We start from the raw sequence: 22,777 nt of genomic DNA, 5'->3' as shown, positions 1-22,777 counted from the left end.
GCAATACAAATGACATATCTCAAAGTTTAATTAAAAGGAGACTTTCAAATATGCTTAAATAGACAGCTTATCCTGAAAATTTGATTTTATAATTTAAACCCTGAATTCAGGCACAGCAAATTTCAAAAACACATTTCTAATATCATGCACTGATGGTACCCTTTACTTAATGGCACTTCTGATGTGACCAAGTAAGTGTATAATATAAATATCCATGGAACAAAATAAGTAAGACTGCAGTATTGTTTTCTATTCATGTTAAGCACTGATACTGAAAAGGAAGACAAAGCCTGTCAAAACATATATACAAATTCAGCTAGTGAGACTAATTATGGCAGCATTTCTACATGATCCCCCCAGCTTGAGGAAAAGCAGCTGAGGATTAATGGAGCTTTCAAAGATCCTGTGAATTTTCCTCTAAGACAATTATAGCAGGAGCAAAGGCCAACTTACTTGATGTAGTATGGAACTTTGTTATGTGAAACTGATCTCTGCCATGGTAGCTGAACAGAGGCTGTAGCAAAGAAAAGAAATGGGGTAATTATGACGAAAATAAATAATTTATAGTTGTTTTACAATTAAGCTCAGTCATAAGAAAGCACTGAATATGCATTCCAGGACCTGCGAATGAAGATCCATCTCTACCTTCTAGACAGAGTTCTGGGAATACCATCACCACACCTAGAACGAAGCTCTGCTCCCTATTCCGCCCATCCAAAGCTACAACAACTTTTTCAGTGGTCAGCACAGACAGTTGCAGCAGCAACTCGGAGGCATACCACCTCTGATACTCGAGGTGATACACAGCCATCAGGAGCAGCAGCCGTTGATGGCTTTATCCTTTACAGATTTGTCTAACCCCCTTTGAAAGTCATTCAAGTTGGTGGTCATTACTACCATTTGGTGGTAGCAAATATCATAGGTTAACTGTGTGAAGAAGTACTTTGTTCATTATGTTCTGAATCTTACAACATTCAGTCTCTCTGGATGACTCTGGGTTCCAGTATTATGGGACTGGGAGAAGCACTTCTCTCTAACCGTGTTTTCCCGTGTATAATTTTATACACCTCTATCATGTCTCCACCCTCCTTACTTGATTTTTTTCTAAACTAATACTAAGCTAGAATGTCCTTTTCCCCGTAAGGGAGTTTCTGCAGACCATCAACCACTTTGGTTTCCCTTGTCTATCTCTACATTATCCTTATTAAAATGAGGCAATCAGAGCTGCTGTTCTCTAATGTCTTTGCCCCAGAGAATGCTCAATGGCAAGCCATCTATTTGTTCTGTATTTTTCTTTTGTCAAGTTATTAGAAATGCTGGATTCCAGATGCTGTAGATAGGTTTAATTGCTGAAAAATGATGAAAGCTACTTCCCCCACCCCTTCCAAATATCTAAATTTGTGTGTAAACTTGCATTGTACCTATCTAGGAATCCAATCCTGCTTAGACACTACTTTCTGAACTTCGTATGAATAGCAGCCTTGAGGTCATATACACAAATGACTTCACTGTTCAGGTGAAAATAAGAGATCTTTGAACTGCCAAGTACCACATTTATCTACTCCTGGAATGTCCCTCAATCTTCTTTTACATCCTCCAGTATAAGAACACACTATCAAGCAGCTTCTTCTACTAACACTTACTGGACAGAAAATTTTGAGATGTGGGTCCACAGTTCCAGTGTGCTTCCTGTAGCAGTTTAAGGCGATCCTCTACAGATATCTGCATGTACAAACATATACAAGGAAAACCATTAATTTCAAGTGATCATACATTCTTAACAGCCATTCTAACAGCCAGCATTGCAAACAATGGTTTACAAACAGTTTTAGCAAATAGACTTTAGATGTACTGCAGATGTGTTTACTCTGCCCATTTGCATCTGTTCTCTTGTTTTTAATGTTTAAATACAAATGAATAATTATCTTTCTGTAAGCAATGCAAATCAATAAATAAGATTTTCACAGTGACTAATACTGTCTCCACTGAAATTTTTTGCTTCTCTCTCCTCTTCTCTTGTCTAAATATCTGTAGTCAGCAGGCCTAATTTTGATTCTATTGATCTTACAGCTGCCTTTACAAGGAACCACTTTGGAGCATGCTGTTTTGCTGGTTGACAGGATGGGCAGATATCCTCCTGGTTTACTAATTAAACTGCACTTGCACATCCAGCAGGAGTCTGACTGCTTAGTCAAATCTCCGTAAGGCATAAAAAGCATTCCAAACACAAATTACATTGCAAGAAACAGAGATGCATCAGAAATGTTAATAATTTCATCTCACAGGACACACTGTTTCTCAGCAGACTACATCTAAACTCAGCAGGTCGCAGATGTCAAAGATAGGGGGGCATTTTTCTCCACTTTCAAACATTTCACACTTCCAACTTTTTCTTCTTCTCAGGTTGAAATAGGGTCTCGACGCAGAAAAGGAAGCAAATAGAAATACGCAAAACTCTTGGTACAAGTTTGAATGGAGTACAGAAGACTAATTTTCTTTCAATATGAAATTCCCACTAAATGTTCTTCCACAACAGTTTCAGACAATTAAGGCAATAGGAATTTATTGGAAGCTTTTTGGTTTTCTGGAACATTCGAAGGCAGAAATGAATCCATTCGAAGTCTGAAATCAATAGTGCAATGTGGAATGACTGCCCCCCAGGCCAATCGAGACCTTGCTAAGCCATATAGCATTGCAAAAGGAGAAAAACAACAACAATACTTCTTTACTGGGCTAGAAAGATCACATTGCACCCTGCCTCATATGTTCATAGGTCTCCAGGGTAGCATGGGAATGGTGACATTATTGCCCTCTGGGAGATATATGAGAATGTGAAATGTGTTTAGCATGATCTGTAAATCTCCTCAGGTTGTACTATACCCACCTTATGCTGCTTCCAGAATATGCCTAGAACCTGCCCCAAATTTGAGGTCCATTTTCCCCGACTGCTTCACTACAAGTTCTGTAGCTATAAAATACCAACTTTAGTATGCCACACCCTTCTTTTCCTTGCCTGCTGCTGAACCTGGAGAATGGCAGCCTGTTGAGGAACTGAAGGGTAGAGCCAGCTAGCTCTACCCATGAAGAGCAACTGTAAGAACAATAGCTGTTTCTAGGGGGAAGCCTATTGTTTGGGCAAAGGGTTGTGGTGACAGCTACATTTGTGGTGAGACCACAAAGGCAACTCACAAATGTATAAAGTGAAATTGATGGGATCTTTGGGATTTTGCTGTTTTATATTTTTATGGATTAATGGTATTTCATCATTGTACTTTAGTAGCCTTGGCCAAAAAGCAGTATATAAATAAACCAATGATGATAACGATACAAATGTTTTTCAGGCAACACATGCCAGACAAGGCATGAATGTATTTAAAAGTCTTGAGAACAGGCATAGGGTAATGGGAAATCCTGAGTGTGCAATGACAATATAAGTAAAGGTAAAGGACCCCTGGATGGTTAAGTCCTGTCAAAGGCGACTATGGGGTGTGGTGCTCATCTCGCTTCAGGCCGAGGGAGCCGACGTTTGTCCAGACAGCTTTCCGGGTCATGTGGCCAGCAGGACTAAACTGATTCTGGCACAACGGAAGAATTACTTATACACACACACACTTTCAAAAGTTGTTAATATCCATGATTAATGGATATACAGGCCCAAAATATGTACATGTGTCTTTGGATATTAATTCCATCCCCTCCCTGCACTGAACTGCTGATATGAGCAGAAAAGAGAAGCTATCACTCATGAGAGAAAAGAAGAGACTCTTTCATTGCATTTTGTTACTAAAGCAGTCAAGATTAATGATAAATTGTACTGTAATAGAAAATAAGAATAATAAAGGGACACCCTCTCACTCTTAATCCATTGAAGAGAAGAACTGAATACCTGTAAAAGTTTCCAGCGCATATTGAGATCATCCAGCTGTCGCGATATCTTTAAGGATGGATGAAGGTCAAGTGGAGAGAACTGACTGGATAAATCATTAACTGCTTTAACCTTCAAGTTGATTGGTGCAATTTCTTCTCTAAAGGCCTAGAACAGGAAACATGTATGTACTCTCAACAAAACATGTTAAAAGACCAGAGTCAAACAACACATGCAAGCACCCTCAAGCACTTACTGTTCATTCATATTCAGCAATAAGAATCAGATTTCACTGCATTTCAGTTCATATGGGGCCCTTGCTGGCTTGGTGAACTGCACATTACCTCAGTAAATCATGAAAATTAAGCAATATGCTCATCAGCCTGGGCCTTTAATATTTCCAACTAATCAGCAAAAGTTTCTGACTTCTCACTGCTACTTGTCAGTCAATTAGATCATTCATTTTTGTTTGGGTTTGCTAACAGGCTGACATAATGAAAACACAATAAGCTTATCCTTACCTTCCTTTATACAAATGCAATTAAGAAGAAACTAATTACCTCTTAAAGGCAGAAAGTGGTATTCACAAAATGAAGCTTTTGCAAACTGATTGGTTTCTATTAAAATGGGAATGGGGAAAGGGTGGGCATATTATGCTTAAAACAACAGAACAGAAAATATAAATCAAGTTTCATTATGTTCTGTGGGGATATAAATAAAGTTCCAGTGAATTTTGCTTAATCATTATTTGAAAGATAGGCTGAAACTCGAAGAGGGTGTCGTGTGTGTGATGCTAGGATACGTAGTGCAATTTATCTTTTTTTTAGATCATCCATGAATTGACAGACAATAAGCCTCTAAGTCCAGTACTAAAATACCCACTGACTTCAGAACCATTTCCTTAGATTTTGTACCTTAGGCTTTTTATAGCCTAGGATTTGTAGAGTTGCTGCAGTATGATTTATGAACACCTAAGCTTGCATCGTGGAACATATTGGGAGTTCAAAAAACATTAACAGGAGCAGATTTATTTTGTTTCATGGCAGGCTAGCCATAAGGATTTTCCAGTTTGGGAAAATTATTACTGCACTTTTATACCACGTTTTCTCTTCAAAATGAGAGTTTTAAAATATAAACATGTAGGATTTTTGCTCTTCATAAGCTATTTGTGCCTCCCTCTGATCATGTTAACCTTCCCAGCCACCCAAATCTATACCATCTTCCCACCACAGTGCTGCTACTTCACTAAAATGAAAAGAAATAAAATGTGTGTGTGTGTTGGGGGTGTACTTCTATAGCCATCTTTGTAACTGGGTGCTCAAGTGGCCTCAGTGGTTAGGTGTGCCTATTTTTACTATGGCTAATTCACCAGGTACAATCATTCCTGAATTGAGGTAGCCTTCCCAGACTGATCTACAACCTGGTAACCTTATGTCTGGATTACTACAATGCACTCTATTTTGTACCTTTGAACCTTGAAAACGGTTTGCTGGTTGCAACGGCTGCAGAATGTTTGATTCCCCATGATCTGCACTCGCTGTCTCTTTGCTTCCAAGCCCAATTCAAGGTCCTGTCATTGACTTCTAAAGCCATAAATCCTCAAGGCCAAAATACTTGGTAGGGTTCAATGTGCCAGTCTGACCCCTGAGATCACTGCAGGGACCTTTTGAGAATAATGGTGATGGGTGTAGCCCAAGGAGTAGTGACCTGGTTGAGGGTCTTCTTGGTTGTGGCCCTCAACTCCAATTTTATCAGCCACGGAAGACATGCCTTTTTGTTCTAGTCTTTGGGACTTTCTGAATTTGTTGCCAATTAGGCTCAGGAAAACTTGATTAGTAGAACAATCTATGGAATTGTTTACTTGCTGTTGTTTTTAGGTTCAAGATGATTTCATGGTTTTATTTTGCTTTGTGATTTGAAAATGTGATTTATGAACTGCTCTAGGATTTTTGAATTTAGAACATTATAGAACTGGAGTTAATAAGCAAATAAAGCATGTGTTCCCTGATAAAGTACACAAAAGAGATATTTGTACATATTTTGCTATCTTGGAACATTAATTCAGGGCACAGCAATGGCTGGATGCATTGTTAGAGACTAAATTTCATTCACACATAGACATTTGCTCAAAATGCATTACACTGAAGAATACATTTGTGCTTACTGTTGTTTTATCAATGTGATCCTGCAATGAATCCATCAGTATATCTCCAACGGGTTTCCAACCATTTAGCACATTTTCTGCCTCTCTCAGGTCAGCATCTAGGTCATCCATAGAACACTGCAAGTCCTTCAGTTTCTCCAGCGCTTTGTCCACTTGCTTCTGCCAACTGCTGGCACAGGTATTTAGGCTTTCCCACTTCTCTTTCACTTCTGCAGACTGCTTACGCATAGCTTTGGCAATCTTCTGTGCTTTCTCTTCGGGGGTCAGCTCTGTAACAGAAGGCATTTCAAAGAATCAGATTGACATGGAATTGAAAGGATTTGCTGTTCTACACAAATGCACAGTACGCTTTTAACAAGGTGCCTATTAATGCTGATTATTACGCTTTGGTCTGCAACTCGCATCCTCTGTTCTGTGAGACCCAGTGTGTTTGCAGGTGGTCTTCAAGACAAGATCCAATTAAGTAGAAAAACGCGCCATGTGTCTCTGAATTCCAGGCTTCCCACAGCATCAGATTGGCCACTGTAAGAACAGGATGCTGGAGTAGATGGGTCATTGGCCTGCAGACTCTTCTTATGTAAGGTATTTTTTAGAAACAAGCAATGTTCAAATGCCAGACAAATACGGAATCAAAACTCAACTACATTTGCACTCCAGGGGAGCTGAACTAGTAACAAGAGAAAAGCAAGTATATGGGGACCTAAGAATAGTGTTTAATGTCTTGTGACAGTGTTAATATAATACTTAATGAAGTACAGTAAGTTGCTTTTTTGCCACCAGTAAGAAAAGAATGGCTTTAATGATGCAGGCAGATCCCTCCAACAGGACATACCATCTGTGATATTAACACAGCCCAGTAATTTACAAAAATACCCACGTATGATTGCAACTAACCACCAGAAAACTATAGCTAGTACACCCCTAAATTCCACCTGCTAGAGAGCAACCATGTTTGTTTGTGGCTTCCCAGAAGTATCTGGTTGGCCACTGTTGGTAACATGATGCTGGACTAGACAGGACTTCGTTGGTCTGATCCAGCAGGGTATTTTCTATGTTGTTGTTGTAAATATTAATGTCTTCTTGTTTATCAACATATTAAACTGTTGCTTTGGATGTCGGTTGAGGACATGGGGCTGGGGGAACAGTGTGAAAGGAAGAACCAAACAAGAATCACAAGCAGCAATGTGGAAAAGGAAGACTGGCACCAGATGTGGGACCAGAAATTAAGTTTCTTATCCACTGTTAGTTTCCACTGCACGTTAATTAAAAACAAGATTCTACAGATTGTTAGGGCACTTGAAGGGCAACTTTAATTCAGAGCTGCTGTGTAATGGCAAGTGCACTTTCAAATTGGATAAATTCAGGTCCCGAATGTATTACATTCATGCTTTCCTTTTCATTTTAGAAGAGAGCCTTAGAATTGCTTGTAAACTTGATTTTTAAAAAGACATTTACTGCAGAGCTGAAGGCTGACAAATGTACTTTTATGAGCTATAAAGATGCATGCAATCTATTCACTCAAGATATGACTGTATCTTACACATAAATATGCTTGGCATTCTGCTATCCCAACATGTTTTAATGAGCAACCTACCAATTCCAGGAAAGCTGAAGCCACATTCATAGTTACATTGACTGCTCAGAGTAAAAGTACTAATGAGAACTTTGTTAGTAGTTCCAGTTACAGATAGGTAGCCGTGTTGGTCTGCCATAGTCAAAACAAAAAAATTCCTTCCAGTAGCACCTTAAAGACCAACTAAGTTAGTTCTTGGTATGAGCTTTCGTGTGCAAGCACACTTCTTCAGTTACACGTGTATCTGAAGAAGTGTGCTTGCACACGAAAGCTCATACCAAGAACTAACTTAGTTGGTCTTTAAGGTGCTACTGGAAGGAATTTTTTTGTTTTGTTAGTAGTGACAGCTTTCTTTGCAGCAGCTTTTCGTCAGCTTGCCATGTAGGAAGCTGGTGTGATAACACACAACACCTTTGGCAAAAACCACTGCACACTGATTGCTGCCATTTTCTACTTATTTATCTAATGCATTTATTTACTGTAGTTTATCCTGCTTTTCAGACAATAATTGCCTTTCCAGTCACATCAGTTAAACAATAAAAATGAGAGACGGGCCCTTCCATCAGGCTTACAAATTAAAAAGGCATGACACAAGGAAAACAGAGTGCAGGGAAGAGGTATGAAGTTTGGCTTCAAAGTATTATACTACCTCTACGTCAGCAGATACTCGGGGAGAATGAAAAGCTCCCTGAATTAATCTACTAGCTTAAAGGAAAGGAAAACAAGTTAACTTTCTGCTCCAGTTGCAACAACATTATTTAAAGTTAACATAGTTATAAAAGGTTTATTAAGCCTCTGGTCAACATGAGTTACAGTGGGGCTTCCAAAATGACAAGTCTAGTTTCAGGGAAAGTACTTTTAATGGCAGCCATTTAAAAAAGAAAAAGAATGGCTGAGAGAAAAAGGGGGGGGTTAGACAACAGGCAAGCATGGATACAGTTTCAAGGTTGGGCTTAACAAGTTTGGTTTGTCTATAGCAGACCTCACTAGATAGATACCCTAAAATAAACATTGTTACGTAAACTAGGCTACTCTGTGCTGACTCAGTTGCTTTACACACTATCCTTTCCCACAAACGTGTGGCATTAAAAATCCTTGTCCCTTTTACCTGCTCTTAGTTGTGCTTAATGGCCATGGCAGAAGGCATCAGACATAGCTGCAATGCTAAGCCAACCCCTAGCAAAATGTGAATGTGGGTGTGTGACAGTAAAAAACGGGGTCACTTTGCTTGTCCCCTTGTTCTCCTGCTGCCATGCAGGAGTGTTGCATCCAAACCATGACTACTGGATTTGTCTTGCTCCAAGCAAACCATAAGTGGTAAGCCAATAACAACTCTTAATTGTTGCTCTAGTTGTATAATACTTTGGCTTTATTTCCTTTGAAGGCAGTAAAGTAAATGCTAACTTTCCTACAGAAAATGAAATGTCACAAGTAAATAGGACTTGCATTCTCTGTGTTTTTTCTTAATCAATTCATCAGACCAAAAAATATTTACCTGTGCATGTTCAGAGTATCATACAGAGTTTAAGGGGGACTGTTAAAATCATAATTGGCTGAAACCATTTGTGTGCCTTTGTCATCACCACCTTTGCAGATCACATGCGCAGTATCAACACCTGGCTAATGATGGCTTCCACCTCTGTTCTTTAAGCCTGCAATATGTAGCCATGTCATGCTGCCTAATAAATAAAGTGCATTCGTGTAAATCTCTTGCAACAAGTATTTCTTTTATGATTCAACTATGATTTATTGCATTTTTTGCCTTTGCAATTAAAAGGCAGAACAGATGGCGAATGCTTAATTTAGAATGACAGATCTATCAAAGTAACATTTGCAACTGCATAATTACTTGATATTACCAAGGGATCTCACCAATATTCACCAGTTTGCTTCTAAAATCTCTCTCTTTTTCACTTCATTAAAGTTTTTGGTTTGTTCAAAGCTCTTGCCAAATCAAGCTTTGGACTTCTGTTGCATCCTGCCATTATTAGGTAAAACAAAAAGGTGACAGGAAATATGTTTTCAAAGTCACCTCCATGTAGCAAGAAAGATATATGCATTACAAGACCATGCCAGCTAGGCATTGAATATGTGCAGATACCCCAAGATACCTAGGAATATGCCTACATGTCTGGATGTAAAAAAAAAAAAAAAAAGCTGAGAGAGGGGGTGGGACTAGTGATCAGACTCCAAGGATTAAGGAGGTCAATGAATGTGCCTGGTCTATGACATCCCTTCTGAATTAAAAACCTCGTACTTTATAATGAACCAGTAGTTCTGAAGGAGTCAATGCTAATAGTTCATGAATATGAGACTCTATTAGGGACGTGGGTGGCGCTGTGGGTCACAGAGCCTAGGACTTGCCGATCAGAAGGTCGACGGTTCGAATCCCCACTCCTGTTGCTCGGTCCCTGCTCCTGCCAACCTAGCAGTTCGAAAGCACGTCAAAGTGCAAGTAGATAATTAGGTACCGCTCCGGTGGGAAGGTAAACGGCGTTTCCGTGCACTGCTTGGTTCGCCAGAAGCGGCTTAGTCATGCTGGCCACATGACCCGGAAGCTGTCTGCGGACAAACGCCAACTCCCTCAGCCAATAAAGCAAGATGAGCGCCGCAACCAAAACAAAGGAAATGGGAAATGCCCAAGAGTAGGATGGGGGGGGGGGTTATGTGGTTTCTTAGCGATGTGCACAACTGAAAGCTCTGAAGCTTTCAGAATTGGTGCTTGTATCATTTGTTTGGTGTGTTTTTTTTATAAATATGATTAAGTTGAAAGAAGCCAGGTGTTAATTAGCTACTAAAAACCCAGCTAGTCTTTAAATGAGGCAATTTACCACAGCAGTGCTCGCCAGCCTAATATACTCTCTACTGAATGAATATTACTGATTACCATCTTCTCATAATGCAGTGGTCTGAACAAATTTGAACTTGGAAAATATTTTTCATAATAATTCTCCCAATTTAGACCAGCTATATTATACATCTCATCAAAGCTACCTAATGTAGCATAGTATCCATCTGACTGTTCAAAACAGCTGGGGGACAGGATCCAGTAAAGGAGCCTGGCAAAGAACTAGCCTGGGGAAAATGTTCATTTGTTTTAATCAGCAAGCATTCATAATGGAAACCCGAAGTCAAAAAGGAAGAAACTAGGAAAGGCGAGGTTGTGCACACAGTACAATTGCATAAAATTAAAATGTGTTTATGCAACAGATAGTTTCTTACAACACCAGTTGTTCCCAATTAATAGAACAATAGAAAGGCAGGCCAAGAAAAGCCAACAAAGCTGTCATGAAATAAGATTTATTTATTTTTACTTTCTGGCAAATAAATCTCTTATAAGTGTGTTTAGGATTGCAGACTTCATGAACTAAAAGCAGTGTACCATAGTATGCATTTTGTTCCTGTTAATGTGCTCTAAAAACAGACCGAATTTATTATGCATTTTGAAAGTATAATAAGCAATGTGAGCGAGTATCTGAATCCCCACTCTGGTTCTGTGTTTGATATGCATAGTTGTACTGCTTTAAACAAGGATGGGAATCTGGATAGATAGCAACTCCCATCATCCTTGACCACTGACTGAAGCTGATGGGAATTGTGTCTCAGACATCTGAAGGGCCACATCCCCCCATCCCTGATATGCACAAAACATATTTGTAAGGCTAGTAAAACATAAGACAGAAAACAGTGGTCGAGGTAACATAATCATACCTGATCAGGAGCCTTCTGGGCAAAACATTTTGCAACTGTTATGACAATCAGAAAATTGTTTCTTATATATCATGTTTCTACAGCAGTGTTACACCAAACTGCATTGCACCAGTAACAGCAATATACACAGTAACAGACAGTATCACTTGTAAAACTGCCCAATCTCTTGTCTTGGACAATTCACCAGCTATAATAATGTTCTCTAACTGTCAGGATTTATTTATTTTATTTAAATGGTACTACTGTGGCGTTCCCTAGACCACACACAATTCATTTAAAGTTCTTTGGAGAACAATGAATATTCACCAGAGGAACCACATATTCAACAAAGAAGCTGGGTTTAAAAACTGACCTGACTTTGAGTGTACGTTTTTTCTTGGTTCTTCGGGGCCTTCGATTGGTTGATCAGCGAGGAACACTCGTGCTTGGTCTACAGCATTCAAAATGGCTTGCTCTTTATCCTTCAACTCACGCCTTAGTGCCTTTCCAAAAGAAAAACAGTGGAGTCAGTTTTGATCTAAGGCTGCAGTCAATGTACAGTACTGCAACTCTCCATTTTCATCTCTTTGACCTAACTTGGAGCTACGGTTAGAGGTTTTATTACAATCAAGCGGTATATAAATTTTCTTAAATAAAATAAATGGTTTGTTGCATTCAGAATCTCTGTGAAATAACATTTATCCACCATGGATCCAGTCTTGTCATCATTTATCATCATTGGGCGGGGGGGTGTGTGCTGCTTTTCAATGCACACCTGCAGAGTTCTGCTTAATTAGAAAGCTCTGATCCCCAAACCCTTGCCTTTTGTTTCATGGTTGGGGGAGGGGGAAATGTGATTTTCATTTTCCCCCTCCTCCTTTTTTTGGGGGGGGGGTGTTCCTTTTCAATGTGCCCTCTACAGTTTTCTATATTCAGAAGTCACAAATGGAAAACACTGTCAGTATTTCAGATATGTGAGAAGTGAGAGTTTATTAATGTGCATTCATTAATACACAAGGTTTGAGGCAGGGCTGTAAACAGACAGGTCAGAAAGAAATGAAAACGCAGGCAATGATTCTGTAATTAAGTTATAACACTACTGTGTTAGCAACAGCTGTTTTGAAAATTAACATAGTTAATTAGGTAATTATCACTGTGTTGCGTTTTTCTTAATTTCAAGTCTGACAGTAAGAACAATTCGACAGTGGAGCAGATTCGCATGAGAGGTGGTGGACTCTCCTTTCTTGGAGGCTTCTAAGCAGAGGTTGTATGGTTATCTGTCATGTATGATCTTCTTCTTCTTTGGCGATCACTTGTTGCCGAATAAGGTTGTCTTCCATGAACACGGTCTTAACACTGAGTCTGTAAGTGACTGTGGAGGCCAATTCTAGATTCCACAGTGGGGACACAGGTTTTCGGGTGGGAACTGATCAAAGTGAGGGTTTTCTAAACGTGCCTCTTAGCATGTTTTGTCCTGAGTTCAAGCGTCTTCAAAGTCCATGACACCTTTGGTAAAGGATGTTCTTCAATTGGGGTGCTTGTAGGCCAGTGTTTCCCAATTGTCGGTGTTTATACTGCTTTTTTTTTTTTTTTTAGATTTGCCTTGAGAGAGTCTTTAAACCTCTTTTGTTGTTCACCGGTATTTTGCTTTCCATTCTTGAGTTGGGAATAGAGTAGTTGGCTTGGAAGACAATAATCAGGCATCCGAACAACATGACCAGTCCAACGGAGTTGATGTTGAAGAATCATTGCTTCAACACTGGTGATCTTTGCTTCTTCCAGGACACTGGCATTAGTCTTCCCAAGTGATATGTATAATTTTTTGGAGCTGCCTACCTGGGCAGCTATCTTTCCACAAGGGCCAACACTGATGCCACAATCCAACATCGCCTCAGCTCTGTGAATGCAACTTTATCCCAATTGAAGTGCAGAGTGTTTGAGGACCAGGACATTCACAGGGAAACCAAAATGCTTGTTTACAAAGCTTTTGTACTACCAACCTTACTGTATGCTTGTGAAACATGGACCACTTATTCCATTAATGTATGATCTAGTTTGCAACAGATTGGGCTAGATGACCTTCATGGTGCCTTCCAACTCTATAATTCTAGGATTCTATGATTTCCCTATGATTTAACTGCTTACAAGTCCTCCCCACAAGGCTGTGTGTATATAACGCAGGATAACACTTCATGCATCTGATAAAACAGACCAGAAGTCCACAAAAGCATATGCCATAATAATTCATTACTCTTTAAGGCACCACAAGTGTCACAGTACCTTGCTCCTTTTACTAAACCGGAGTAAGTTGAAAAGTATGCAGTGAAGCAATAACTAGAATGCAGTAATATTCCACACAGAAAAATACATCTTTAATATGTATGAAAAGACATCTGATTTAAGCATCCTCTAACATGCCACTTTTATCATATTCAGAAGACAGTACTTGAATGAAAATCAAGACTTTAAAGGAAGATAAAAATAGGGCACAAAAATTCAAGAGCATGAAGAGGGTTGTAATAGTAATTTTTTATTATTTCATTAAAAATTTGATAACGCGCTTCAAAAGTACATCTTATTTTCCATAAGGGCAAATTGTAAGAGATAGAACTTTATGAGCAGGGACCTATCACATATTTATTTAAAAGTTATATATGAATATATATGTGCAGCATGGCCTCAAGCCCTCCTTAGTAGCTTGCCATGTCCTTTGATCTCTGGTTCAATGTTGCCAGGGCCAAGTAAATCCCTGTGGGGAACTGTCCCCAGATCTAGACTGGGGGATGAATCTCCTGCTCAGTTTAGGCAGGGATGTATTTTGGGTTCCCTCAATTACTCATTTTTCCGATCTTTAATTCAGTTTCCCATATTTCTGCATTAGCTTAGGTTTTTTTTAAGTCCTCATGAGCACTTCTCAATGTTTAATCACAGACTTTTAATACACACATTTTTGTATGCAATCTTGCCTGATATATACATCTTTGCAAGCAATTTCCCTAATGTAATGAATTTTTAATGATTTTTTTTTACTAAAGTGGGCATTATAATGCACATTTGTCCCTAATATCTGCAGTTTGGACACATCTCTAGGATGGTCAACTGCATCACAACATTTGAAGAAGTGAGGTTTTTGAAAGAAAACTGTTTCAGTTCCTCTATTGTTTCAGGAGGTGCAAATTAGGCAAGTTTACATAAAACAGGTCTCAATTTCTTCCCATCCCTAGCTCAGTGTCTGTTAGAGCAGCTGCTGGACTGGATGTTTCACATGTAATAAGCAGAAAATTCTGCCCTCTTCATCATACTGCATTTTTCTTCTAACTGGGTAAACAGCAACCCCAGTTCTAGAACAGTAGCTCTCCATTGCCACATGACTTACTGCTTCCTGGAAGCAGTTTGCAACATGGAACAGAGGCCTATTTAGACAAAAATCCGAAATCCCACTAGGAATGTCTATTGTTGAACAGTCAAATCCTAACATTTGACATTGTATTACATTGCCCTTTTTTCTTCTAAATGTCAGAAAATGTCTGGTGAACAGTAGTATCTATTCTGTTGAATAAAAGGCATTCTTACCAGTTAGAAACACTTTGTTTTGTGAAATAAATGCATGCAATTATTTTACTTTATTTCTTTGCCCTGTAAGCTGTGGTACAAACTAAACATTTATCCACAATTGTCTGCTGTCTACTTTGGTCTGTTCTGTTCTCTCCCTAAACTGAAAACAGAAAAACATCACTTGCTTATTTTAACTGGAAAGATCATTAACGATACAGAGGTTCCCCATTCCTTTACTATACCAAGAAAACCCATGAAGGTGTTGCCTTCTCTCTAGAATATGTTGGTGGAAATGTGGAATATCTTTTCCCCAAAGCTATTATTTCCTCAAAATGAGCTCCAACAAAATTCACTTTAGGACTGGGCTTGCATAATCTTTATGATGAACGCCTGTAGTATAGACTTACATTTTAAGTCAGAAATCACATTGCAACAACTCCCCCCCCCCCCCCAAAAAAAATACATCCCCAAAAATGTATTGCACAGCACTATTAACCCAAAAAACATCATATGTATTTTAAAAGAACTATCTCATTTTTAGCTTTATCAAACAATTTACACAGGCTTCTGCTGAACAGGTAAGTCTGCTAAAGTTTTTTGATAGAGGAAGGTGAGGCTATTTTCAATTAGAAAACATGAGGATTTCTTAAAAACAGAACACATCATCTAAATCACTTTTATTAGGCACCAGTGAAGTAAAGGCACTTTTTATTTGAGCCTGAATCTGTTGGGTCTTTCACAGGTTTATGTCCCAATACCATCCACTGGTATTGAATTACCTTCTAATTATACTGAGACAGGTGTTGGAGAAATTTGTTTCTTTTATAGTTATGGGTGGAAATGGAAAGCTCTTGAGGTTGAAGCGACTGAGGAAAAACAGTTTTTATATGGCTTACAAGAAATCAAGAGACTTTGTTTTAATACAGATTCTGTGTTGTAACAAAAGAAACTTTATCTGGTAATACCAAGGCATTATATCAACTTGTGAACAGGAATCTGCCCTTTTCCTGGGGCAGATCATAAAATCACCTTGCAACTTTCCACAGGGCCTGCAAGACGGAGCTGTTCCGCCTGGCCTTCGGCTTAGACTCACTCTGACCCCTTATATGGGATTTGGTATATAAATTTTGCCTTGGCTTTTTTGCTGGCCCATGTAGGACTAGCATGGATAGCTGGCTCAGGTGAATATCTGATGTTTCTTCCCTTTATGGTCTTGATTTATGGGCTACTACTAAAACAAGGCTGAATTTTAAGCTGTATTTTAAGCCGTATTTTAATTAACTGTTTGTTTGTCGTTGTTTTTTCTATTACGTTTTATTGTAATTTATATTTGGTGTTAGCCGCCCTCAGCCTGGCCCTGGCCGGGGAGGGTGGACTTTAAATAAAATGTTGTTGTTGTTAAAAAACAAAGGTGAATTTCAGCAACTGATCCACTTCAAAATAGTCTCAAGTATGAGCTCATGTATGTTGTGAGGATAAAAACTATGCACACAAATTTAAAACTTTGTCCCATGCATCCTCTGAGTGTTGCATTTCAAACCCATTTTACTTTATTCATAAAATGCTGATTTTATTAAATACTAGTTGGGCTACAGAAGGCATCAGAAGCCTTTTGGGAGCAATAGAAACTTTGAGAAAGTGCTGTGGGTTCCAATCATAAAATGGCTACCAGGTACGCATGGCATGACAAAAAAATTATAGGGAGAATAAGGTCATTGCTGTTACCTCCTGGGCAATCTTATACTTCATGTAGGAAGTCAGCTATGGCCTACTTGTCCAGATTGTGGAGATCACACAATACTGATTACACACACACAAAAAAAAACCCCACAATGCTGCTGCTGTTTAGTAACAGGAAGTATTGACCAGTATCAGAGAAAACATACAAGATAACCACATCAAGCTCACTCTCTCTTTTGCACAATGAGACCAAAGACACATGCATCTCTCTCGCACACACTTTTACACTTCCACAGCCACACACCCTCTTTCTCTGCCCAAATGTATCTGTCCCCCCTCTCTCTCGCAAACCACCCATACAGACCACCCACCACTTTCTCTTGCGCTCTCTCTGTCTCTCTCTCTCTCACACACACACAAACATATCCCCTTCTCCTCTTACAGACTTCACATGTATAAGCTCTCTCCCCTCCCTCCCTCTCTCATACACCCAGTGCTTTTTTCTGGGGGGGACACAGGGATACGCATACCCCTAAACATTTTGCGAATCTTTGTGCTTTTGTCCATTTGCTGTATTTATTTTTCCCAATTTGAACTGTAAAATGGTGATTTTCTTGCGTCAAAATGAGAGTACAGTGGTACCTCGGGTTACATACGCTTCAGGTTACAGACTCTGCTAACCCAGAAATAGTGCTTCAGGTTAAGAACTTTGCTTCAGGATGAGAACAGAAATCATGCTCCGGCGGCGTGGTGACAGAAGGAAGCACCATTAGCTAAAGTGGTGCTTCAGGTTAAGAACAGTTTCAGGTTAAGAACGGACCTCTGGAAAGAATTAAGTACTTAACCTGAGGTACCACTGTACCCCTAAACACTTTTTCAGAAAAAAAGCACTGCATAGACCACATAAGCATTTCTGCCACTCACCCTGCTCAACTGCATCTATATCAAACACACACACACACACACACACAGAGAGAGAGAGAGAGAGAGAGAGAGAGAGAGAGAGAAGCCTCTACAGGTGTACAGGTGAAGGAAGTTCCTGTCATCTTTCTTTAAAAATCAGAAACAATAAAGAAACAATTCAAAAAATGCACTAGGGTCACCTACCTAGTGCCTACAAGCAACCCCCGGGATACAGCTTTATGAATCAATGCATTGCAAGTAACAAAGGAATAGAGTCGTTTCCTAGTCAGAAGCTTATTTCCATTTTAAGAAAAGAAAAGACGACCCCTGTTGAGTATATTATAGGTTCACGGCAAAGTCCTCAGAAGTGCTAGGATATATCTTAATTCTTTAAAAAGAAGAAAAAAGAATGTGGAATATTTGTATTAGTGACTGAACACAAATCGGTTCTGGAGGAAGGGTTTTTTTTTAAAAAAAAATACATCTAAACAGTAAAATTAATGCACATTTATATTTGATTAAAAGGGTTAAGACTAAGATCAACTCCTGAGAGAAAAATAACTTGATTAAAGCAGAGCTTTAACCAGTGCAACTTCACACAAATGTGACACGATTCAACTAAGGCCAGGAATGCAGAAAAACATTGCTTAATTGAGAAAAGATTAGAAAAGCCTGAAGAATAATTATTTTAATTAAAGTCTGCCAGTACCATTTTACATAACTATATGAATTTGTGGTTACAAATTTAGACTTTGGTTTCCCAGAGCAATTACTGGTTCAGCTCAAGGAAGGCTAAAAATATATATACACCAAAGGTTATGGAATACACAAAAAATACGGGAACGCAGTCTTGTAAACCATTCAGAGGTCTTTAGTTCTACTAAGTAGTAGATACATTTTGTTAAATAAAAGAAGTAAATAAGAACAGACACCAGTGATAGCTATTTGTCATTTTATGTTGTGAAACACCCTGCGATCTATGGATGAAGGGTGGTATACAAATTTAATATAAATAAATTTTAAAAGAAACATTATTTCAGTGCTTTAAGAATATCCATAAGTAACACTGAATATTGTTTAAGAATACTTTTTTCCAGGGGGGGGGGGACAAGGGCAAAATAGGGGTTGAACTGTTCTGCCTTCTCTTTGTCACTAATTAACATGCCAGCATCCTGACTGAGCAGATGGCCTGTCATTTCCTTCCTTCTCTTTCAAACATTCCTGAAAAACACATTTTTACAGCTCTGAGCATCCCTAACTAGCCTCAGCTAATTCTCAGCTTTAGCTTTCCTGTCATTGTGCCTATAAGTCTAGCCCACACATCTATGTGCATTCTGTCCACCCTTCCATTTCTTCTTCATTTTCAGCAAAGGACTAAGCATTTTCAGATGTCTCTCAGATTTATCTCTTGGAATTATTTTGGAGATTATCTTGGAGATTGCACTTTTAGCAATTCCTTCCTCAGGAACTTTCATCCATGTTGGGTTCTTTTTTTCTGTTAGTTTGGCCAGTGAATTTGGCATGGAGACTTAACGCTTGAAGTGCGTTGTAAAATTGTCACAGCAGGCAACCTAAGGCCTCCAAGCCAGTTGCATTCCAAATATATGAGTTATCCCACTTCATCTTAGTTATGCTTAACACTTAAACATTTTCATGAATTCAGATAACTCAGAAATAGGAGATATGTGCTACCATAGTTCAGAATACAGTGGTGCCTCGCAAGACGAAATTAATTCGTTCCGCAAGTTTTGTCGTCTTCCGATTTTTTTCGTCTTGCGAAGCACGGTGTCGGGAAAGTTTTGGAAAAGCTTCAAAAATCACCAAAGTCTTTAAAAACCTCAAAAAAGGCTACCACACCGCGTTCTATGAGTTGCTCCTCGAAGTCAAGTCGCAACTGTATTAACGGTGTTAAGAAAAAGGAAACTTGCAAGACGTTTCCGTCTTGCGAAGCAAGCCCATAGGGAAAATCATCTTGCAAAGCAGCTCAAAAAACAAAAAAACCCTTTCGTCTAGCGAGTTTTTTGTCTTGCGAGGCATTCGTCTTGCGAGGTACCACTGTACTCTAAAAACAGAAATACATTTGCGTATTGATAGGGTTTACTTTTGTAGTTTTGTAAAACATTTCCTGGACAATTTGCTACATGTTAAAAAGCCCCTCTCAAAAATAATATTTGTTTCTGCAATTGCTTGCATTCACTTATCACATGGGACTTCAAAGTTTCAACTATGATCCCAAAATTTTACATTTGTCAATAGTCTCATGGAAAACAATTTGGTGAATGTATTTTGAGGTACATATTCTTTTGCCCTTAACCATACCGTATAGCGTCACTGAATCCAGAGTCAAAACTAATTAATTAAGTTGTTGTTTCAGACTGTGAAGTATGCAATTAGTACCAGCTAAGCTAATGATATGAAAATCAGTATTAAATGCGCCTTGCAAACAGATCTCACAATATGCTCACCACAAAAAGTTGTAGCAAAATCTGTTTTGCGTATATATGCATAAAAACCAAAGTAAACTGTTGTCAACAGGATTCCTGAAATTGGCGTGTGGAGTGCAACATAATAGGAAAACACAAAAGTTCATAACAGAAATAAACAAAATATAATACAGAGGATAAAACTGTCAGATTCCATCCCTGCAGTGGCGAAGCTGCAAGCTCTGCTACCGGGGGCGGAGAGCATGGCTGGTGCCCCCGGGGTGTGTGGCACGTGTCCGGGGGGGGGGTGCCGCAATGGCACCCTACCGAAATAGTGGTGCGGAGGGTGGTCTGCTCCCTCCGCACCCCCGTTCCTCCGCCAGTGCACCTCTGTCCATTCTGAACAGAACAGTATTGACAATTACAAGCAAGATGCTTTTTGCTTGATGTTTCAGTACACAACAGATTCTTTAGTGACCATGAAATCCCAGAAGGCTGGTGAGCGATGGATCTTGGGTGTTTTTATAGAAAGAAGAAGAAATCAACACTAAACACTGTGCTTTAAAACCCAGGACCCTTAACTCGTCTCCTGAGTAGTCCTTACGAGGTTAAGGCTCTGCTAGATTTATACACTCACAGTAGGCTCTACCATCTGTTGTTTAATCTCTGTGTCATTTTATTTCTGAGTCTTTATCAGACACTATCTTTTTAAAAGTAGCATCTAGTTTCTCTTACTAAAACCCTGAGAAAACCATTACTAATAAAAAAATAGAAAAATGCATTGCAAATTTACGTATAGTTAATTTGCAATATTTCCAGTCTTTTAATTCTAGTTATTTTAGAAGTGGGTGGGATGTTTTTAATGTATTTATTTTTTCCCTTGGTTTTAATGTATCTATGTGGGTTTTTTGTTTGTTGGTTGGTTGGTTGTAAATCATTTTGGGTTGCCAAAATTTGGATCGGGCAAGATAAACTGACTAACATATTTAACAAATGATCATCATCCCGATTCTGATATGCTGGTTGCATAAACCAGATACTCCTGTCTGCCACAGCCAACATGGTCAGGGATGATGGGAGTTGTATTTCAACAATCTGGAGGGAAGAGGCTCTGAATCATGGACACATATGAAAAGCCTTTCAGATTTTTCCCCTGGAACACTTCTAAGATAGTGAGGATGTCATTTCTCTAGAAGCTTATAGATTATCTTAAATGTACCACACTGATTTTGGCAACCCAAAATGATTTACAATCAACCAACCAACCAAAAACCCCACATAGATACATTAAAATCAAGTGGTGGAAAAATACATCAAAAACATCCCACCCACTTCTAAAAGGCCACTTATAGTTAAAGGCAATCCACTAACAGGTAGAAATGGCCCATTATTGTGTTGCCACCCTCCAGATCTCTCATGGAGGGGCCACATGAAGAAGGGCCTCAGATGATGATCACAGGTGGTTCATATGGGGAGAGGAAGATCTTGGAAGTACTGCAGCCCTGAGCCATTGAAGCTTTCTCAGTCAAAACCAGCACTTTGAATTGAGCCGGAAACGAAGTGGATCAATATGTGGAACTATTAATGCCCTCCTCCCCTTCCCTATTAGAAACAAAGTAAAGCTGTAATTTGTTTTCTAAAAACTAAGGAATATTTTAAAGATTTGATTAAATCAAATTGAAAATGCCTCAGCAATTGAAGGAAAGTATTTGGTACATACATGCGAAGAGGAAAAAAAGTTATTCCTTAGCCCTTTCTTCAGAAACGTTCAACACAATATTTATAGCACAATTTCCAGTGGGATAGTTATGTTAGCCTGTTGCGGGAAAATCAACAGAGTCTAGTGGCACATTAAAGGCTAACACACTTACTGTGGCATAAACTTTCACTGACTAGAGACCACATGAAGCATAATCCTCAGCTGCCAGGGTATATGATATACACATGAGTGCAAAGCAAGGGGGTGGGACCTGGGGCCCTCCAGATATTGTGGACTCCAGTTCCCATTAGCCCCCACCAACATTGTCAGTGGTCAGGGACAATAGGAGCTGTAATCCAGCACCATCTAGAGGGTCACAGGTTCTGCAGGAAGAAGAATATAGAAGTTGAGAATGAAATGGCATGGGAATGAAAAATTGCTGTCCGTGACAATTCATTTAAGATTGTGAATGTATGTAAAATTACTGTGACCCTTCATAACACCAGTAATTGGTGATAACACAATCATTTAGCAGCAGTGAGTAAACTAACATTTGTAGTGGAATTAAATTTGAATAATTTGTAGATACGCAGGATATACCATATTTTTCGCACTTTAAGACACACTTTTTCCCTCCTAAAAAGTAAGGGGAAATGTGTGTGCGTCTTATGGGGTAAATGCAGGCTGAACAGCTATCGCTGAAGCCAGAATAGCAGGAGGGATTGCTGCGCAATCTTGCTGTTCTGGCTTCAGCGAAAGCAACGTGAAGTCTCTTCAGCGCAGCAGGAGGAACACTCCCACTGCGCTGAAGAGGCTTTGCGCGGCTATCCCTGAAGCCAGAACAACAAGAGGGATTGCTCTTTAATTCAGAATATTTTTCTTCTTGTTTTCCTCCTCTAAAAACTAAGTGCATCTTATGGTCGGGTGCGTCTTATAGAGCAAAAAATACGGTAATCACATAAAGCTTGTGGCATACAGCTTATACACAGGCTCTGTCAAGAAGACCTAATCAATGTGTGGAGTTTAGGGGTGGGATCACACTTCTCCCTCTTCACATAGAATGGTACTAGTCCTACTTAGAGCAGACCCATTAAAGCTAATGACAATGACTAACTAGGTTCATGAATTTTAATGGTCTACGTTGAGTAGGGTTTAGGCGAATAAGAGCCCCTATCAATCCTGTTGTACCCAGTTTTTCGAACAAGGCTTATCTACAGTAGATAAG

General features: G+C 39.2%; 1 protein-coding gene across 4 annotated transcripts in view; it reads right to left on the bottom strand.

The window, feature by feature from the left end:
- The window catches only part of UTRN (utrophin), a gene marked incomplete at its 3' end in the record, with an annotated part of 327,288 nt that overhangs the window by 69,954 nt on the left and 234,557 nt on the right, over positions 1-22,777 (bottom strand). For all 4 annotated transcript variants that reach the window (XM_080998526.1, XM_080998525.1, XM_080998524.1 and 1 more), the window contains 5 exons: positions 11,666-11,795; positions 6,030-6,298; positions 3,887-4,033; positions 1,644-1,722; positions 454-514 (listed from right to left, as the gene is read on the bottom strand). In XM_080998526.1, coding sequence (XP_080854652.1) covers positions 454-514; positions 1,644-1,722; positions 3,887-4,033; positions 6,030-6,298; positions 11,666-11,795 — 686 coding nt within the window. The remainder of the gene's footprint in view (positions 1-453; positions 515-1,643; positions 1,723-3,886; positions 4,034-6,029; positions 6,299-11,665; positions 11,796-22,777) is intronic.

The sequence above is a fragment of the Podarcis pityusensis genome (genome assembly GCF_964106645.2).
Source record: "Podarcis pityusensis genome assembly, chromosome: 3".
NCBI lineage: Eukaryota > Metazoa > Chordata > Lepidosauria > Squamata > Lacertidae > Podarcis > Podarcis pityusensis.
This window is presented reverse-complemented; position numbering and strand designations above follow the sequence as displayed.